Source organism: Capra hircus, chromosome 2, assembly GCF_001704415.2.
Source record: "Capra hircus breed San Clemente chromosome 2, ASM170441v1, whole genome shotgun sequence".
NCBI lineage: Eukaryota > Metazoa > Chordata > Mammalia > Artiodactyla > Bovidae > Capra > Capra hircus.
The window spans coordinates 108160054-108180917 of record NC_030809.1 but is presented as its reverse complement, the minus strand read 5'-3'; the positions used below and the strand labels follow the sequence as shown (position 1 = coordinate 108180917).

The 20864-nt window shown below is 40.4% G+C and overlaps 1 protein-coding gene across 1 annotated transcript in view; it reads left to right on the top strand.

The window, feature by feature from the left end:
• The window catches only part of STK39 (serine/threonine kinase 39), a 318038-nt gene that overhangs the window by 231864 nt on the left and 65310 nt on the right, over nucleotides 1–20864 (top strand). Inside the window, exons 15-16 of the mRNA XM_018064061.1 lie at nucleotides 13302–13354; nucleotides 18028–18096. Coding sequence (XP_017919550.1) covers nucleotides 13302–13354; nucleotides 18028–18096 — 122 coding nt within the window. The remainder of the gene's footprint in view (nucleotides 1–13301; nucleotides 13355–18027; nucleotides 18097–20864) is intronic.

Below are 20864 nucleotides of genomic sequence, written 5' to 3'. Positions count from 1 at the left end.
CACTGAAATTCTGAGTTATGGCTCCAAATGGTTCCACAATTCACACATGAAAATCAGTTTTATTATTTGATGATTGTACAGCATGTGTTTGAGCATAGGCCGGCAACTGTTTTGAGCATTTGGAATAAGGTTACTAGGTTATGTTACATAATCTGCTTTTGAACCTTGCCCTCAGATATGCCATTCATGGAGGAGGTGGTGTACACCTTTGAAGTATAATCTTCGTGATTCAGCCACGGGTCTTTCTAATTTTGGTGAACTGAGTGGATACTTGGAATTTTCCAATATGGATAGTTTGATTTCTAGGTCAAGTCATCAATGCCATTTTATTTAATTTATGTAGGATTGTTGAAGAGAAGTACACTCCAGTACTCTTGCCTGGAAAATCCCATGGACGGAGGAGCCTGGTAGGCTGCAGTCCATGGGGTCACCAAGAGTCGGACACGACTGAGCGACTTCACTTTCACTTTTCACTTTCATGCACTGGAGAAGGAAATGGCAACCCACTCCAGTGTTCTTGCCTTGAGAATCCCAGGGATGGGGGAGCCTGGTGGGCTGTCATCTCTGGGGTGGCACAGAGTCGGGCACGACTGAAGTGACTTAGCAGCAGCAGGATTGTTGAAGGGATGGTTTCTTTCTGAAACATTGTAGTAAGTGCCATACATTAGTGCTCCAGAGGCCAAAAACAGATTTAGTGTTTGCTAACGTTTAATGTAAATGTTGACTTTCAAAGATTTGCCAGGATCCAGTAAGAAGGAAGAAGGCATTACAAGGTGACTGTTTTAAAGGCCATTTTGTATTAATCGCAATAGTCATGCATTTAGAGCAACAGGCGGGTGTTTGAAAGGGCATCCAGGGAAAGCAGCTAAGACCAAGGTTTGGATTTCCATTCTCCTGCCCATGGTGATCTTCAGATTTAAAAAGAAAATCAATTTGGTAAAAATACCTATAAACATTTCCAGGTATTTGTGTTCACTTTAAATCATATCATGCAAATAATGAACTCCTTCATTTCAGTCCTGCTAGTGCCAGGAATTGGAGAGTCACTTAATGCAAGTTTCAAAAACAAGTTTTTTGGGTTTTTTTGGCCTTGAGACAGGTTTTGGATTTTTTTAATTTTTTTTTCACATTACTCTGAATAAAGGTCCTGTCCTAATCCAGCCTCCTGACAAGTATGGCTTGATGTGCTCTAATATACATTTATTTCTTTCAGATGCCCATCAGCAACCTATCAAATGCTTAGTAACAAGGTTATTTTCTGTGCATCTGCGTATTTTATAAATAGCCATTTGCCGAAGTAATTTCAGAAATGTCCAACTTGAGGATTTATGCTGTCTTTGCCAAAGGGTCATCCACACTAGCTTGTAAATACATTTAATTATAGGCCATTTCTCTGAAATGGATCAAAAAGGGGAAATACTTGCTCAACCTCATTTATCATTAAATTTAATTGTCTTCAGATCTCACCTGTGGAAAAGCCAAGGAGAGAACTGTGCTTATGTTTCTACCCTAGAGGACACTGCTGTTAACATTGATTATTCATTATGCCTTTATAGTTTTCTCCTTTACTGGATGGGTATTTTATTTTTATTGAAGTATAATTGACATACATTATATTAGTTTCAGGTGTGCAACATAAAGATTCAGTGTTGTATGTTTTGTGAAATGTTCACCACAGTGACATCTGTCACCGTACATAGTTATAGAATTTTTTTGTGATGAAAACTTTTAAGATTTATTCTCTTAGCAGCTTTCAAATATACAATAGAGTATTATTATTTAAAAAATTTTGTATTAAAGTATACTTGATTTACAATGTTGTATTATTTCCGGTGTACAGCAGAGTGATATCAGTTATATATATATATATATGTATCTTTTTTCATGTTTTTTTTCATCATGGTTTATTATAGAATATTGGATACAGTTTCCTGTGCTATGCAGTAGGATCTTGTTGTTTATCCATTCCATAGATAAAACTTTGCATCTGTTAGTTCCAAACTCCCAATCCAATTTTTCCCCCTTGCTCTCCCACCTTGGCAACCACAAAGCTATTCTGTATCTCTCTGATCCTGTTTCTGTTTAGATAAGTTCATTTTTATCTTAGTTTAGATTCTAAATATAAGTGATGTCATATGGTATTTATCTTTCTCTTTCTGACTTTACTTTGTATGGTGATCTCTGGGTCCATCCATGTAGCTGTAAATGTCATTCTTCTTTTATATTGCTGAGTAATATTCCGTACAATACAGTATTATTGACTATAGTTGCCTTACTATGCATTATACCCCCATGGCATATTTACTTCATAACTGGAAGGTTGCCTCTTTTGACCCTTTGCCCATTTTCCCCACCCCCATCTCTGATGACCACCAATCTTTTCTCTATATGCATGAACTTGTGGGCTTTTTATTTGTTTTGTTTTTCATTTGTTTGTTTCACTTATTTCTAGTATAGCTCTCCCTGGATTGGGTTATACATATAAATCAATAGGGAAATTACAAGCGTGCTTCTTGCTACTTTTGTGATCATCCATCTAAGGTTTAAAGACTTTTATTATCGTCTGCTCACTTTACATTATTGCAGCTCTTCTAATGTTCTTATATGTCTGCTCCCTTGATTAGTAGCACAAATTCTTTATAAAGCTTTTAAGCAAAAAGTTATCCTTTCTCTGTTCTGAAGCAACAGAGTTCGGTGTTCAGCTGAGCACGTGTGCAAGGTTTTGGCCAGCCACAAAGCCTCCTTTTGACCTTCAGACACCCTGTAGCCCACCTCCCTTAAGCTGGTTAGCCAGCTCCCTGGGAGAGGACATAACATAATTCAGTCTCCTACAGGTTCACAGCAGAATGTTACCTCTGCTTCCCACATATGTTTTAGCTAAAGTGAGAGATCTATGTTTCATCATCCCACAGACCATCAGACTCCTTCCAATACTTGTCAGAGTTCAGTCATGAAATCGCCCAGAGCAGCACTTGGCAAAGACACTTTGGGGGTTTCAGGAAGCTGTCTGCTTAAGCCATTAATTTCTCCAGGTTCTCTGAGCTCCCTCTATTGAGGTAAATCATCAGGAAACAATGTCCCTTGGCTGTATTATTTCAGCTCCCAGCAGAAATGCCATCATTCAGGTAAGATTTAATATTGTGCCTTCAGCACATGGGGGAGAAAAATCCCATCTTTTGCACCACGTAGTTGAAGACATTTACATGAAAAAAAGTTTGTCTTTTTACACCATAGATTTGAGGACATGACTCACTTTCCCTTATGAAGGGGCTTCCATAAAAAATTTCTCCATGATACTAATGCCAAGGGGAGAAAATGTGCCTTTCATGTTTCCTTTCTGATAAATTAAGAACTGTATCATGCAGTATTTCCTTTTTTGTCTTAGTTGCAAGCAAACAGAGCTAAATTTGGTGTTCATTTGGAGTACTTGACATCTCAAGCATGTGTAATGTCTCTTTCTGTGTTCATTTTAACTAGCTTCTATCATTTTTAGTAATCAGGTGTTTGGTTATATATTTGATTTAATTTTAAAAGTACTTACCTTCCTTTTTGCAAGGATTAAATGAACCGAAGAAATAGAGAAAGAGATGCTACCTGCCCATAATAGAGTTTGTAATGGTTTATGCCTTAAAGAAGTAAACTTCCATTGTCTTGCAAATTAACTCATCCTAGAATCCCATAACTATGTTCAGCCCTACCCACCTCCCCATATACTCTGTCTGCTACATAAATATACCCACCCTGACACAACGTCTAGAGCCTAATTGGACTTTCACTGAATCCATGTCTTAGAGGTACCTTGGTGTTTTTATTGTATAATTGACTTGGCATGTGGATACAAGATCCTGATTCACTGAAGAGAGGTTTCTATCACAGAAACAGATGAATCTGGGTTTTTTGCAGTAAATCCTAGCATACTTCAAACTTTCATATACAATTGTTCATGAAGTCTGCTTCTTTTATCAGTGGTCCTGTCATCAAGAGAGAAGTTGCTCAGTCATGTCTGACTCTTTGTGACCCCATGGACTGTAGCCTACCCGGCTCCTCCATCCATAGAATTTTTCCAGGCAAGAGTACTGGAGTGGGTTGCCATTTCCTCCTCCAGGGGATCTTCCCTACCCAGGGATCAAACTCAGGTCTCCCACATTGTAGGCAGATGGTTTACCATATGAGTCACCAGGGAATTCATAAGGCACACACAAAACCCTTAAGTAAGAAATGCATGTTAAAATGTTCCCTGTTACTAAACATGTGAGCTCCAGGGGATTTTCCTGACAGTCTAGTGGTTAAGACTCTGCACTCTCTCTGCAGGGGTTATGGGTTCAATCCCTAGTCAGGGACCTAAGATCCTGCGTGCCCATGGCGTGGCCAAAAATAAGTGAATAAATAAATAGAAATGGTTTAGTCCAATCCTTTGATAAAATGGATGAGGAAACTGACTTTTAGAGAGGGGAATTTTGAGTAGCCAAGGTTGCTTTAGCCCAGGAAAAGCAGAACAGTGGCTGGCAGTTTAAAGGGGATTTGGAGCTGGAAAAAACAAACAAAAATGTGAGCTCCAGCTTGCCTGTGTTAACTGCTCTCACCAGCCCTGCGCATGAGCTGGTTTTTGTGCGGTCACTCTGTCTCCCTTTGGCCCTGTAGGTGAAAATGGGTTCACTGAATACGTTCACTGGGCATTGTGAATGCTGAAAAGAACTGCTACCCAGGAAATAGTTCCATAATCTTGACAGGAAGCAGAGCCCTTACACAATAACCTGTTTGCTCATGATTTACCACAGCTCAGATGTAACACAACTGATTTTGTATTGTGTACGTCAAACATTTTTCAAATTTGATGTATTCCGCTCTGAAGAAAATATGGCAGAATGTTACCACTTTAAAATTTCTTGGTGGTAGGTACATATGTGTTTGTTTTAGTACTTCTTTGCATTATCCTTTATGTCTGTCATGATTTTTGAAAGTGTGTACTGGAGAAAACAGGATCAAACGTGTTTCTTTACATTGGAGAGTGGATCAGGTAGAGGAGAGGAAGCACTGTATCTTCTTCTTGGCGGCATGGAGGTTTTCAAGAGGTTTCTGTGAAAGAAGCACAAAACCTTAACCCAGTTTGGATTATTTCCAGATGAAAACTATTTTTTGTCAGTGGCAAAGTGGTTATTTATCATTTTTGCATGTGATTTATTCATAGGTGTCAGCATGGTACAGAGCATCAGAAATTTCGGTATGCAAGGCTCTGCAGATACAGCTCTAATTTAAGTGTCCGCTGTGTGGAATCATATGTAGCCAGACTATATGCTTCCTGCAGGCTGCAGATCTGAAGTGTTCTTTGGGTTGCTCCATAGCCGGTGTGGGGCGGGGACGATGGTTCAGTCTGTAGCCTGTGGTTCTAGTTGCAGAGAAACCTCCAGACAACCATCTTGTAAGGTCACATTTTTGGATATGTCAAGATAACTTCCTTAAAGAAAACCTTGTGAGTGAGTATGTGTGTGCATGCACTTGGACGTGTGCATATGTGTGTGTGTGTGTGTGTGTGTGTGTGTATGTATATACACATCACAGCTCTTTTTTTTTTTTTTTTTTCTTTTTTGTTGTTGTTGTTTAAAGGAACAGTGTGACGTCCTGATCTATCTGACAGTGATCACAGGCTGTGTATGCTGCGGGGCTTCACGTAGACTAGATAGAATTCTGGAGGTTACCAACTTATGCTTTCTAGGCCATTGGCGTATTTCTGGGTGCCTGGAGGTATCATGCTGAAAGGTATTTTCACTTTCACTTTGTAGGACACTCACAGATCCAGAAGGCTCTTTTGAGGCAAAGGGTTGGGGGAATGGGAGGTACAGAACTCAGTTGCTGTTCTCACACTCCTGGAACGTGTGGCTTGTGGTGCATGGAGATACACTGCTGGGGGAGAACTGATTTCAGGCAGGGTTTGGGACTCAGGGCTGGTGGGCACAGTGGTGACTCTCCACCTTTATTTCTGCCACCATATCAGTCCTGTGTGAAATGTATCCATACTCATCAGTAACACCTCTCGTTGCATGCAGTCATTCTTAACTAGGGGCAGGAATGTACTGGGGTGAAAAAGTGTATTTCTTTAGAGATTATGCCTCCATCTCATGCCTGCAGTTTGAGAACCACCAGTGGAGATTAAAAGAGCAGTCATCTAGGAACCTCAGCCCCTGGTTTGAGTGTCCTTTGTAATGGCTGCTAAGATAGGGCTGACGCCTAGTAGGTGATCAATAAGGATTTAAGGAGTATTGGGTGAATTAACCAGCTGTGTAGTCTTAAGCAAGCCACTTAATCTCTTTGGCTTCTGTTTCCTCACCCGAGGAATGAGGGAAATGGACTAGATGACCTCAAGGGCCCCTTTCGATTGTAAAATTATATGATTCTGTGATTGGACCTTTACCTCAGAGGAAGATTAATTTGACAGGAGTGTGAAGGATGGATAGAGTGAGAGCCAAGAAAGAGGGAATGCTCCTTTATCAGAATTAGTCTAACATTTCCTCCTCTGTGACTGTTGTTAAAGCACACATTCACCCCGGGGTCTTCCGGGTGGTTTTACATAGGTCTACTCTCATTCCCTTCATTCTCTGGGACGATCGCAAGCTCACTGAAGACTGGAAGCACGGCCTACTGCTCACCTCAGAATTTAGGGCGTCGTGACGCCTGTTTGTGTCGTGAGGGAGCCACATGGTGCTGTCACTCAGCCTGTGTAATCTGCGAGGGGAGCTGAGGAAACTGCGCATGCGACAGGAAGAAGCTGGTGAGGGTCTGGACCAGGCAGTGAGCTCAGGTGGGTCCGGCTGGTCTGACTAGCTCCCTGGCAGCCCCTGCCCTGGGAAAGCCCAGAGGCTGGCCGCAGTGGCCTTCCCTTTTCTCTCCCTGATTCTTCAGTTGCTGGCCTTACGTTGCAGGTGTCCTTCATCTTATCACTAGTGCGGCATTTTTCACATCTCAGGAAGTACATTTTTCTTCCTGGGCTACACATTCATCTACCGAGGCTTGCACCCTTACCTTTTATGGCCCTTCTCCCTTCTGCTACATCTTTCGTTTTAAGTGGAGTTTCTCTGTATCTGCATGGCGTCTTTTTTGGTCATTAAATCACTTGTTCTTGTGTGCAGCAGATAATGGTGACCTGCCCTCAGTCAGTAGTAGTGGAGCTTTAGAGAAATGGATGATTGGAGGAGCTTAAAAAGGGCATAGCCCAGAGGTCATGGTAGGTGGATGATGACGGTGGGCACAAGCAAGTCTTGGAGGATCATGCTAAGGATTTGGAATTTTGCTTTAAGAGTAAAGGGATGGAAATGGAGCCTTTCAACAAGGGAGTGACAAGATCAGGTTTCCAGGAAACGAGCTGACTGGATCCTCTGGAGACCATGAGCTTGAACATGGAGACCAGTTAGGAGCACCTGCAAATTAAGGGGCTGGTAGAGCCTCGGGTTAAGGGTTGTGCACTGGAGAAGATGATACGTGATGTTGATTAAGTTCTAGACTTAGTCCGGCTCTGCTGTCAGATACCTGGTTTTGCACATATCCTTCACCCTTTCTAAGCCTCCTCCATTGCCTTGTCTGTCCAGTAATAGGGGATAAGAATCGGCCCTGCTTCAAGGGTTGTTTTGACCATGGAATGAAGTAACGATGTGAAGTACCGAGCATGTACCTGCAGATTGGAAATACTGTTAGTTATTTTCCCCATCTCACAGCTGAGCAAAGTAGAGGCCCGACGAGTAGAGGGTAGATTCGAAGTCGGACTTCTCTCCCCCATCCGTGGTATTTCGTCATCCATGCCAGCTCACCTCCTGGTGTGGAGAGAGTCTGTGTCTCTTCCTAAACCCGTGGGAGAGGACTTCAGTCCAGTGCCAAGAGTAGGAAAGAAGCTGAATGTTGTCCCCAGTGATTCCCGGCCCGACATGTTTGAAAGGTCCCCCTCCTGCTCCCGATAAGGGGAGACACTCCAGGAGTACCAGAGTGTATGGCTCTCTCTGAACTACCTTGGACACCCACAGCTTTGCCCTGACCTGGAATTTTGGGGAAGAGTAAGGAAGAAGAGGGCTGTCATTGATCATGAACATCCCCTGTTGCTTAGAAGAGAGGGGCCACCTCTGGATCCTGGGAAACTGTCCTTCCTGCCCTTACAGGGGCCCTGAGTGCTGTCACCCCAACTGTATCCTTCCCCCTCAGAGCTTGAGGAAATGGTTGGCTTTCAGCCTCACTCCGGAGCACCCTGTGGGGGAGGCATGCAGCGCCAGTGCTTAGAGTTTATGATGCCCTTCGACAGCGAGTGGTCTTTGGGCTGCTCAGCCTCTTGCTCAGATCCAACTCTTGGGGCTCACGTGTCCCTGAACAGTTGCTGGCATAGGCTGAGAGACATTACCGTGCAGCCGAGGGATGCATATAGTCCTGAGCTGGCCTTTTAGTTTGGGAGTCCTCCAAGAGCAATAAGTCTTTCAGGCTGTCTTGACATGGTAAATTAAGAGGTGCAGAAAAGTGCTACCCCCTGTAAAATATATACTTCAGCTGTCCAGGCCTCTTACACCTCCCTCACCAGGAGGGGTATGTGTTCACTCCCGTCTGTCTTCACCACCCTGTTAGCCAGCTGCCTCAATTAAAGTGTTCACTATGTCCCTTGCAGATGAATTGAAAGAGCAAAAAGAAAAATACTTACCAGCCTGTATCTTGGAACTCCTCACTTTGAATGGATGTGGAAAAATAATATTTAACAAAACTAAGCCCCGATCCTACTTGACCCTAACCCGCTGGTGCTGGTTGCCCCCTTTCAACGGAGAATATGTTTATCAGCTGGCAGAGTCCCTGCATCTCCCTGTTTCTTGGCTGTTTTTTTAATATACTTCCTGCCATACTCATTTAAAAGTGCCTGCAATGGTGCTTTCAGATTGCTTCTGAGAGTATAAATTGATGCAACATAAATGAAGAGGAATTTGACAGTATCGGTCAAATCAAATGTGAATGCATATATCCTTTGACCAAGCAATTTGCTTCCAGAAAATTTATTTTTATACTCACATATTTGCCAAGGGACCTAAGAACAAGGTTATTCATTGAAGCGTTGTTCATAATAGTGAAAGACTGGAAACAATCTACTCATAGAATGGGAACTGGTTAAAGAAGGATAGAGCATACAATTGAATACTGTGTAGCTATAAACAAACAGGAAAGAATGAGAAAGCTCTCTGTGAACCAATATGAAGAAATTCCAAGGTATATTATTAAGTTAAATAAAAGGCAAGATGCAGAACAGTGGATATAGAACGCAGTTGCCGTCTCCCACTGTATTAAACAGGCTAGTGAGCACACTGTATTTACTAGTGCTTATGTAAAACATCTCATGAAGCATACACAGAAAGCCTGTAGCATGATTGCCTCAGTGAGGGGGACCAGGCAGATGAGCAAAGGGAGTTGAGAGGGCTAGATTTCACAGAATACCCACTGAACCTGCCTGTTGCTTAGTCACTCAGTTGTATCTGACTCTCTGCGACCCCGTGGACTGTAGCCCACCAGGCTCCTCTATCCATGGAGCTCTCCAGGCAAGAATACTGAAGTGGTAGCCATTCCCTTCTCCAGGGGTCTTCCTGACCGGGGATTAAACCCAGGTCTCCTTCATTGCAGGCAGATTCTTTACTGTCTGAGCCACCAGGGATGCCCATACTATACCGTACTTTTTGATCTTTAAACCATGCTATCACCTGTTTTAAAAAAGAAATTTCCTGCCTGAGCCCTGTAGGTATTTGCGTTTGTGATGCAGAGGTGTTGCGCCTGAACCAATGTAAGAGTTTGTTCTTTGTTTTGTTTTATTATTTTTAGGATTGAAAGAGTTTTTAAGTTATCAGAGGTCACCTGGGTCTTGAAACTCTCAAGTTATTAATGTTTGCCCTGGAAAGTTGCATAGTTTCTGGCCTTAAATCATACCTATTTTCAGCTTCCCTGAAATTAGGAGTATCCTGTGCCATATCAATTAAAGTAAATGTACTTTCAATTAAAGGTGTTAAATATGAGTCTGAAAAGATTAATTCTTTATAAAAGGATGACCTTCAGTAGTCAGATCCAATTAGGCATTTTTCCAGCTATATTTCACCCTGATGGGACAAGTCTGCTACACACACTCAATCACTGTGATCTTTTCAAAGGTGGGTATTTTTGGTTCAGAGTTAAAGGAGAATGACTTGTCTAGGCAACCTCCATAACTTGAGCCACCATTGATGTGCATAGAGATTATGGATGTTGGATATTAACTTTGTGGGATTAATATTTAAGAATCAGAATATGCATGGTGATGTTTTGGTTACAGTTCTTATACCTCTCTTCCATGACCTTAGTAGTAAGGTCACTCAGTTATGTCTGACTCTTCTTCACCCCATGGACCCCAGAGGAGATCACCAGGCTCCTCTATCCATGGAATTCTCCAGGCAAGAATACTGGAGTGGGTTGCCATTTCCTTCTGCAGGGGATCTTCCTAACCAAGGGAGCAAACCCAGGTCTCCTGCATTGCAGACAGATTCTTTACTGTCTGAGCTACAGGAAAGTCCTTGACCTTAGTAGAACAAAATAACTTGAGACAATCTGATCAAAGGAAAGAGGAAAGGAACAGTGGGATACATTAGCATCAAACCTAATTGATTTCTCATTTTCTCCCTCTGTCATTTCATTTTTTATACACCATAAATACTTGCTTTCCTGGTGTTTTTTTTTTTCCTTATTGAATTGTTTTAGTCCTAATTCAATCTTTGCTGATACGTAACACACAAGACCAAGGCTGTTAAGTAAGTGAATGCTTACTGATCTTCTCACGGTAACATGCAAAATGTTGGGGAATACTTTGTTTTCTCTCAAAAAGTAACGGGAATCAAACATTTCTATTTGCAGTAGGTATTTACAGTATAGAATTGTTGGTCCTCACTCTGCCACTCATTACCTTTGTAAACTTGGAAAAGCCATTGAATGTGCTCATCAGAAGTGGGAAACAAGTAATACCTACTTTGCATGTCTCAAACATTGATTGCTGGGATCAAATGAAATCTGTTATCAGTATTTCTCAAAGTGTGGTCCTGTGATCCCTGGGGGGGTGGTCCGTGAGACCGTTCAAGGAGCTTATGAGGTGGAAACTATTTTTATAGTGATATTAAGAAATTATTGGCCTTTTTCACTGTCATTCTTCCACATACGTATGGTGGAATTTCCAGTGGCTGGCTCCACGATATGTGATATTGCAGCAGATTGAATCTGAAGGACAACATGTACTAGCTACCTTAAGCCAGACAATAGAGAGGTTTACAAAAATAGAAAACAGTGCATTCACTGATTTGTTTTTCTTTTAGAAAGCAAAATAGTTGTTCCTTTTACATTAACATGTGATGTGCTAATTATTATCACTTTCATGTAAATTAATACATATTTTTAAATGAATTAGTTTTAATTTCCAATACAGTAAATATTGATGGACATAATCAGCACAAGCAAAAGCTCTTTAGGGGTCCCTGATACTTTTTAAGAACGTGAAGGGGTCCTAAGACCAAAACATTTTAGAACTGCCAGTGGATATGAAAGCACTGTGTAATGTGTGATGACACTGTCATTTATTAAGAAAATTTAGGCAACATGCACATAGACCTGCTGTTGCAGGCACTGGTTGTTTGTTGCCCACTCCATCTTCAGGGCAGGTTTATTTAGTCCGGGGTCCAAAATCTCTGAACTATCTATATTATAGTTGCCTGCAAGTTCACATGTTGATCATGTTTCTACTTCTTTTTAGTGTGAACATCCACAATTTTCAGTTTTCAGATCCTCAGAAGGTCCTAAATGAAGCACAGCTGTAGCAATTGCTAATATCTGCTGGTCCCATTTTTGTCTCCCAGAGGAGTAATGATAAAATCATGGTGCGAACACCAGAGAGGATATGCCGAGGTTCAAGGCTCCCATGTCGATACCGTGGGCTTGGGTATCTCTAGAGTTCTTGCCCCTTTTCCGCCCTGCTTGTGGAAGGGAGGAAGCTTCCCTAGGCACTAGGAGAAGGGCTTTCTCTTTGTCAGTACTAGGTCTTTGTCATCTTCCTGAGCCTCCTCTCACTTGGTGTCACAGGGTGTGGTAGGAGATAACCACCGTCAGTTTAGGGAACAAAGAAGGCTCAGAGACTGATGACATCAAGATTTAGGCACGGTACTGAATTACCCAAAGTGCTAGAGTATCAAACTGCAGTATTAGAAGATTTGATCAGACTCCCCTGGCATGGGAAGGAGAATGTTCATGGCTGGGTATTCAGACTGTCTCTGTCTCAGCCTTGGGTACCTTTGGCAACAGAGCAGAGTTGAGTGCATACAGAAATGACCATTTCATATGTCCTGTTGTGGTTTCTTAAAGTTTTGTTTTTTTTAAAATTAATTTTAATTCTAGCATCTGTTGAGAGTTACTCATAATATTTTAGAGTTCTTATGAAAAATTAAGACCATTCTAATTCACTGACCCTTATCATGTCTTGATATTAATATGAATGGAAAACTCATATTTAAAAAAAGATATATATAGCAGTTGCATACATTTCAATCCCAAACTTCCCAGCTACCCTTCCTGCATGGTTATCATAAGTTCGTTCTCTGGCTATGAATCTGTTTCTGGGAAACTCATATCTTAGATATTTACTTGTTCCATGTTTCCTCAGTGTCTTTTAGTTTTTCGGTCGCATGTACATGTGTGTGTCTGTTGTACTTTTATGTAGTCATTTAAAATTGTTCTCAAATTTTGTATATTCAGTGGGCAATTTTGCAGCAGTCACAGGTCCTGTCTATTGAGATAAAATTTTTAAAAGGAAACTACATACCTTATTCCAGCTGTTTTGTTGGATAATTTAATGTATAGTGCTGTCATGAAATTACTGCTAAGACTATCCCCTTTGTTTCACTTTTAAAAATAATTTGACAAAATGCTATTTTCCCAGGAACATATGAAAACTGTATTGAATATTATTTTGCTAGACTAAAAGCTTCTGAAAATTTTAATTACAGAATTAAATTTAAGGTTATTGACTTATTGTAGATTTTATGAAAGGAACATTTATTTTTATAATTTTGTGATATAATCATGTTTGTATAAGGTAAATTCAATCAATTAAATATTTTCCTTTATTATTGTCATAACTGCCTCTTCTAGTTAAAGAAGTATTAGAGGTAACCCTAAAACTGTTCAACGCTATCTGTGTGTCAGTAGCATCTTATAAAAATTGGAATACATTTATTTTGGTTAAACTCTGCTTCATTAGAGTTTAATATGCTATGTGTTATGTATTTCAGAAACTCCAGGAAGGAACTTAATGACATACGATTTGAGTTTACTCCAGGAAGAGGTAAGTTTCAATTGAAATTATTATTTTAGTGCTACAGAGAGCATTTCAGAAATTGATTATAAGCGTGTGGTTATAATTTGCTATTCAAAAATGCATTCTCTAACAACAGAGGAGGGAAGGAAGGAAGGAAGGAAGAAAGGATTTGTAGTAACTGCAGAGAATCCAAACCAAACCTACTACTGATGTATGAATTGTAATGACGCGTGCTGCACAGCATACACACACTTATAAATTAAGTCTATTAGCTCAAGCGTGAAAAGAAGTGCTGGCATGGTGATGCAGGGCCTAAAGGACGTTATGATGAGTGTGATGAGATGCGCACGGCAGTCCTGATTACGGTTGAGCAGCAAACCATGACATCAGACCAAAAGGTAGCACGCTTGGCCTCTCTGTTGTCCGTTCTGATTATACGAAGCCTGTGCTGAGCAGAGTCTGGGCTGCTACTTGCTACAGGCACCACTAGGAGGCTTGGTAGCAACAAGGCCAGTCTGGCAGCAGAATGTAATTTTAGTATTTTGAGTAGTTACTAAAATAGTGTCAGGGCTAGACTGGTTGCTCTTTTAGTGCTAGGATGCATGGAAGTCATCAAACCATGTCCTGTTTCTAGGTGTCTCTAGCACCTGGCAAGCACCTGGTAATGCAGGAGAATCCCAAGTCGTTTTGGTTAACTAATGGATTCAGGCTTTAGAGATCACAAAACTAGTTGTTAAACAAAAATTGCTATTTCCACTCTTTAGTTCATAAGAAGAACAGTCTAAAGAAGTGAAAATCAGGTGCTAATGCTGTGACTGTAACAGTTACTGTCGTTGACCTCTGGTTTCAGACTTTTACATGAAAATAGCCTTGATATTTCATTAATCTCATAAGTTTGAACGTATAACACGCCGTAATTATTTTACGTGTTAGAACTCCATGTCAGATTTGACTTGATTAAAAAAGTTGGAATTGTATGTGCTAAAATTTTGAAAACCTGAAACTGTCCTGACTTGATAGCTAGTCAGTCAGTTAATGGCTTGATCTCCTTGCTGTTACCACCTGTAAGAAGACGCAGGCTCAAATGCTTACGGGAGCCAAAGTGAACTGTGGGAACTGGAGAGTTCTGTCTAAGTACATTCCAGTTCAGTTTTGAACAAACCCTGCCCACCAAACAAAATGTGTTCCTGGGCCATAGGTGATTATGGACTCAGTGGCCCTGATCTCTAGTCTCCTGTAAGCACAAAGATTTCATGATTTCCAGAGGACTTCCCTGGTGGTCCAGTGGCTAAGACTCTGTGCTTCCAGAGCAAGAGACACAGGTTCAGTCCCTGGTTGGGGAACTAAGACCCCTGCATGCCGTGCTTTGTAGCCAAAAAAAATAATCATCATCATCATGATTTCTAGTATATTTGAATCCAACATATCTTTTTACAAAACAAACATAAAGGAAGACCTAGTGAATTTCCTAACTGGTCTTTCTTTCTGGGGAGCGTCTTTGACAGCTTAGAGTCAGTCTCTGACATTGAACTGTTGCTGGTTGCTGTTATCTAAAAGCTAGTTTGTCATGATATAGAAATGTTGACCAGCCAGTTCTGTGATAAAATCTAACAATTATATAATAAGAGTTTCAAGTATAGTAAATAAAAAGAACAATTCTTATTTTAACAGTATTTTTTTTTTTGCATCTGATTGTTTAAGATTGACAGTGGCAGTAAAAATCAACTTTTTCAAAGGAAACAAAGAAACGAGTTTCTGAGCTGAGGATTGCTGGGGATAGAACAGCCCTATCTGCATTACCTGGCCCTTTGTGCTGGCTTCGGCAACCCCGTTTGCCATGGTTAGGTTCAGTCTCTGCTTTTGTTGCCCAGACAGAGACCGCAGTGCTGACTTCCCGGTGATAGCTGGCCCTCCCTGGGCAGCGAGCACAGCCTGTTATTAATAGTTTCAGAAACGCCACAGTTGAATCACTGTGCTTGTGTGGTTACTGATGCTGTCAAGCACTTCAGATGTTGTTTGCACTCCATCTGTGCATGCATATCACGTGTACTATGTCTCTGCTATATACATACCTAAATATACATGGCATTGAATGTGTAAAGTGAACGTATCACATATTCGGTCCTCATTTGAGGGCAAACCCTTTGTGTTTATTATGTTGCTGTAATGGTCTAGAAAGCAGAGCTTACATGATTATTTATGATTGCTTAACCTATTTATGCATCAGGAATGTTAGATAGCTTAATGAAAAATAAATTATCAGTTACCTCAAGTTTTTGTTCTAAACTGTTACTGACATATTACTTAACATGCATGAAAAATAACTGCTGAATGGCACACACACACAAACCAGGAACATTTCCATTTTTGACCAATAAGCACCACCCATTTGCTATTTTGATATGACTCATTCGGTACCCAACAGTCCTGAAAATAGTCAGAGATGCCGCACACTTTAATGATTTGGGAATGTTCTTTGCTTCAGTACTGCTGTAGTGCTAACCCTCAATGTGGCTTTGTTTGATTATTCCATTCTCATCTGACTTCTTTGATTATAGCTCCTTACTCAAGTGTAGGATCTTATTGGTAACTTTAGAGATGGTGGTATCACACCCAGTTGCTTTAACAGATAGTCAGTCAATAGCATGAAACCACTGCCTACTGTATGCCTGGTGTCTATGAGGCAGGCACTTTAATTCAATACGCTGCTTTTCCTGAAGTTTCTAGTGGCATCCAGGAAGATGGAGATTGAGGCTGAATGTTCTAGCCAACTTTATAAAGCTACGTCATATTCAGACTAGAGCCTTTTATTATGCTGTCCTAGGTTCATGCTATGGGCTTCCCTGGCTTCCCGGCAATAAAGAATCTGCCTCCAGTGTAGGAGCCATGGGTTTGATTCCTGGGTCAGGAAGATCCCCTGGAGAAGGAAGTGGCAACCCACTCCAGTATTCTTGCCAGGAAATCCCACGGACAGAGGAGCCTGGCAGGCTACAGTCCATAGGGTAGCAAAGAGTCAGACATGACTTAGTGACTAAACAACACCAAGGTTCATGCTACGAGATCATTTTATCTCTGAGAGAATTTTGTAAGGTGTTTCTTGTACTCGTAATAGGGAGGACAAGGTCCAGTATAGTGAGTGAAGTTGCTCAGTCGTGTCCGACTCTTTGCGACCCCTGGACTGTAGCCTAACCAAGTTCCTCCGTCCGTGGGATTTTCCAGGTAAGAATACTGGAGTGGGTTGCCATTTCCTTCTCCATGGGATCTTCCTGACCCAGGGATCAAACCCATGGCTCCTACATCGGCAGGCAGATTCTTTATTGCTGGGAAGCCACAGATAAGCCCACCTTATATGGAATTTCATTGTTTAGTAAGATTCCTATGTTTTTTTTTTCCATTACCTTCTTTGATTCCATTTCATTGGATGAGTAAAATGATAGAATACCACAGTGTCTCTGAAAGTACAAAGAATATATATCAACTCTCAAAGTCTTGTTGGCAGTTTGGAAAATTGGGCCACGTATGAGAGAGAAAAAGAAGGTGCATTTCAAATGGTCTCTGGTTGCCTCGTCATCATCACAGCTACCATTTGTTGAGTAATTACTATGAGTCAGACACCAGGCTAAGCATATTAAAGCCCACTGTGAAAGATAATTGTACCTTCAGCTACGTGCTCATGTTGAGTATGAGTACACACTTACACACGCAACACACATCACCACATTTGAAACACAGATTAAGCAGGGAAACCCATTCTCTGATGAAGGCAGCCTTTGGCATAGCAAACTGTAGTTCAGTTTAGGTGGTTGCTTGATTCAGAAGCTGTACTTTCCCTGTTTCTTCTTATCTAACTCTAATACAGGATATTTGTGATAATATCAGGCTGCCATGGAGAGCATGTAGTCTCCCTTGTGAAAACATCCAGGTTCATAATGGTTCTTTGAGCACGTGGCAAATTTATCAATTTCCCTTTACAAAGTCTTCAAACAGACTTATCACTATTGTCATGTTCATGTATAACCTCTCAATTAAGTAATTTCTGTTATATTCACTTGCTGCAGCCTGTTCAATCTCATCTTTATGAGATTGCTAACCCCTGTCAGTTATTGAGAAGCTACATTCTTTTATTCAACCACATTTTCTAAGAGAATGAGTCTGTTGCTATCGAATGATCAATGTCATGTTAAAGGATTTTCTTAATAGCATTCATTTAAATAGCTCATCTTAATAGTCCAACAAGCTCACAGGCTGTTTGTACCAAATATAAGGTTGTATCAAATGCTACCTCTTCAACCTTTGCCATAAATTCTAACTCAGTAGCTACTAATGATAGGAAAGGATTGATGGTGGCTGGAATTAACCTTGGCGAGAAAGAAAAGCATTGTCATAGGGACCAGTTATGAGCTAACTTCTAGAGGTGCATTTGAGGACTAATTCAGGTAGTAGACAAAAGGCAAAATTTTCTTGGCTCACCAAAAATGAAACAGTAATTTTGTAGAACTTCTGTTGAACAAAGAACAGGATGCAAATTGTATGTGGCAAATGTATTTCACATTGCTTCTGATTTTTCCACCTGATAGAATCTGAATTGTTGAAATACACGTGGATGATTTTTCTAAATGAAAAGTATATATATTTTACATTGTACTAGATTGTTAACTTTTGTGTGGTTTCTGATCCACCTTCGTTTCGCATTTGGGCAGATACTGCAGACGGCGTTTCTCAGGAGCTCTTCTCTGCTGGCTTGGTTGATGGACATGATGTAGTTATAGGTGAGTCATTTTTTAATGCATGTAGTGTCTTGCGTTTTGTTTATATATCAAATGGAAATGCACTTAGAAACAAAAGTTTTCATAAGGGAATAATTCTGTGAATTTCTGAAAATTTCTTGGATTCTTATCTTTTATGTGAAAGAAGTATATTTGAGTCATATTTAATTTTCTGTTCCAAAAGCACTTAATATAATTCTATCCCATTTGTCCAGACCTGATTTATCCAGTGCAAAACCTCACTTACTAGAGATAAAAGAATCTAGAAGACTGAAAAGTCCGTGACCTAGCAAGCCCAGGATACTGTAAATTCCATGCACAGAAGTATGGAAACTTCTGAGGTCCTTTCTCTGAGTTTCTCTATTCTTTGGACACAGTTCTAATAAACTTAGGTGGTGGACTTCCTAGCTTTTAGAAAAATTCATTCATTATGAAGTTTCAAGGTTGGATGAAACTTAACCATCATTCAGTCCAGTTCTTTCATTGTGTAGATAAGGAAACAAATTCCTAAAGTGGTTCAGTGGTTTGTCGAGGACCTGCAGCTGGGCTGTGGCAGAACCACCACACTTTGAGACTGTGGCTTTTTCTACTACTTTTTAGAATCAAGAAAAAGATGCATGAAAATTGGGGAGCCTGCTAACTACAGACACACTGATAGGAGCAAGAAATGACTGCTGGCCTCCTGCCAAGGCAGGGAAGGCAGAAAAGCTATAAGAGGCAGACAGTGTCATCTAAGAAAAAGTGTAGCCTACATCTACCTGGGATGAGGGTGAAGGGATCCATATTCTGCAACAAATTCTGAATTTATGAAGATCTTATAATGTAGCTTATTATCGCATATTTGTAATGATGACCCTAAGTAATTGAGATGAGTTAATATTTTAATAGTGTTAATTATGACATTATATTCATTATATTTTTAATTATATAATTATAATACTATAATAGTATTATGATAAAACTTTCTTTAAAGTCAAATCAAAACCAATTCTTGAAATGACTTGGGCCCCCTAAGTGATAGGTTTTAACTTAAAGAAAAATCACTTTATATCATTTTTTTAAGTATGAAATGCTTTATACTTTGCTTCACTTTGCTGTACAGCTAGAAACTAACACAGCATTGGAAAGCAACTATACTTTGATAAAAGCTAATTCCAAAAAATCACTTCCTTAAAATAATTTCTTCCTCAATAATACTGGAATGTGTCACTAAGTTGGAGCTTGAGGTAGATACACTTGCCCATCAGAATAATTTGTTCCTGGAATCTCTGTAATTTACATCATTACAAAGTGAATTGTTTTATGTAAAAAAGTCATGGGGATTTTAGTGAGATGTTGAAATTCTGACTAGAGAATCAGTATCTAAGTTCCTGGTATACAAGTATTCATAAATGTAAAGATACAAAGTTTTCTTTATAATTAGAAAAAAGTAAGCTCTTATTCCTCTTAATTATACAGGAAGTGTACACACTGATTTTGCAAAGAAGCTGTTTTTAAAAAATGTTTATTTGGCTGCATCAGGTCTTGGTTGCATCACTTGATGTCTCCCTTGCATCATGCGGGTCTTTCTTTGTGGTGCAGACATTCTCTAGTTGTGGTGTGCCGGCTTCAGAAATTGCAGTGCCTGGGCTCTCCAGCTGGGGTGCACAGACCCTGGAGCGCGCAGGCTCTGTAGTTGCAGCCCAGGCTTAGCTGCTCTGTGGCATATGGATCTTAATTGTCAGACCAGGATCAAATCCACATCCTCTGCATTGCCAGGTGGATTTTTAATCACGAGACCACCAGGGAAGGCCCCACAAGGAAACTCTGACTCCTCTGCCAAGGGGTGTATATGATTATATAGACATATTGTAAAGGAGAGTGGCATATATACATGCCCACATACATACAGGGGTGTGTGTGTGTGTGTGTGTGTGTTTTCTCATATATTCTGTCTTTCATACACTTTAAAGCCTTGTGAGGTCCCATGGCTAGCTAAGTTCTTTAGTTTTCTGATCAAATATGAGGGGGAGCTGAGCAATAAGGTCAGTTCAACTTTGGCGTTTGTTGTAAATTCCATATCAGAATTCTTCATGTTAATCATTCTTTGATAAAAGTAGATTTTTCCCATTTGAAAAAATGAGCACACACCTTTGTGTTTAGTTTACTTGAAGAAATCAAGGGAAAAATTAATGGCTAGATCAAGATACCCTGTAAGGAATCTTCCTTAAAGAGAGCTATGGTCCATACACAAAGCAGGCAGAATTAAAAATTAATGAACAGATAAAATTTAATCAAGACACCTGCTAATATCTATTTAACAAAAAGTCGAGGGGCACATAGTCTTTTTATTTAACATGATCTTGGCAGGTGGATGACTCAGAAGGTAAAGAATTTGCCTGCAATGCAGGAGATGTGGGTTCAATCCTTGGGTCGGGAAGATCCCATGGAGAAGGAAATGGTACCCCACTCCAGTGTTCCTGCCTGGAAAAGTCCATGAACAGAGGAGCCTGGAGAGCTCCAGTCCATGGGGTCACAAAGAGTCGGATACAACTGAGCAGCTAACACTTTCACTTTCACTTGGTAGGTGGCAGGTAGCGTGGAGAATAAAAGAGATTCATGGGACGGTATTAAGTCACATCTTTATTTAAGCATGATCTTGCTTCAGATCTACAGTCAAATTTAGTGTACTTTTTTTTTTTTTTTTGCCCCAGGCTCAGCTGAATCTAAACCAGAGGATTTTTGGTCATTGAGTTTTTTTAAAAAGTGGAAATTAAGGCATAATGCACGTC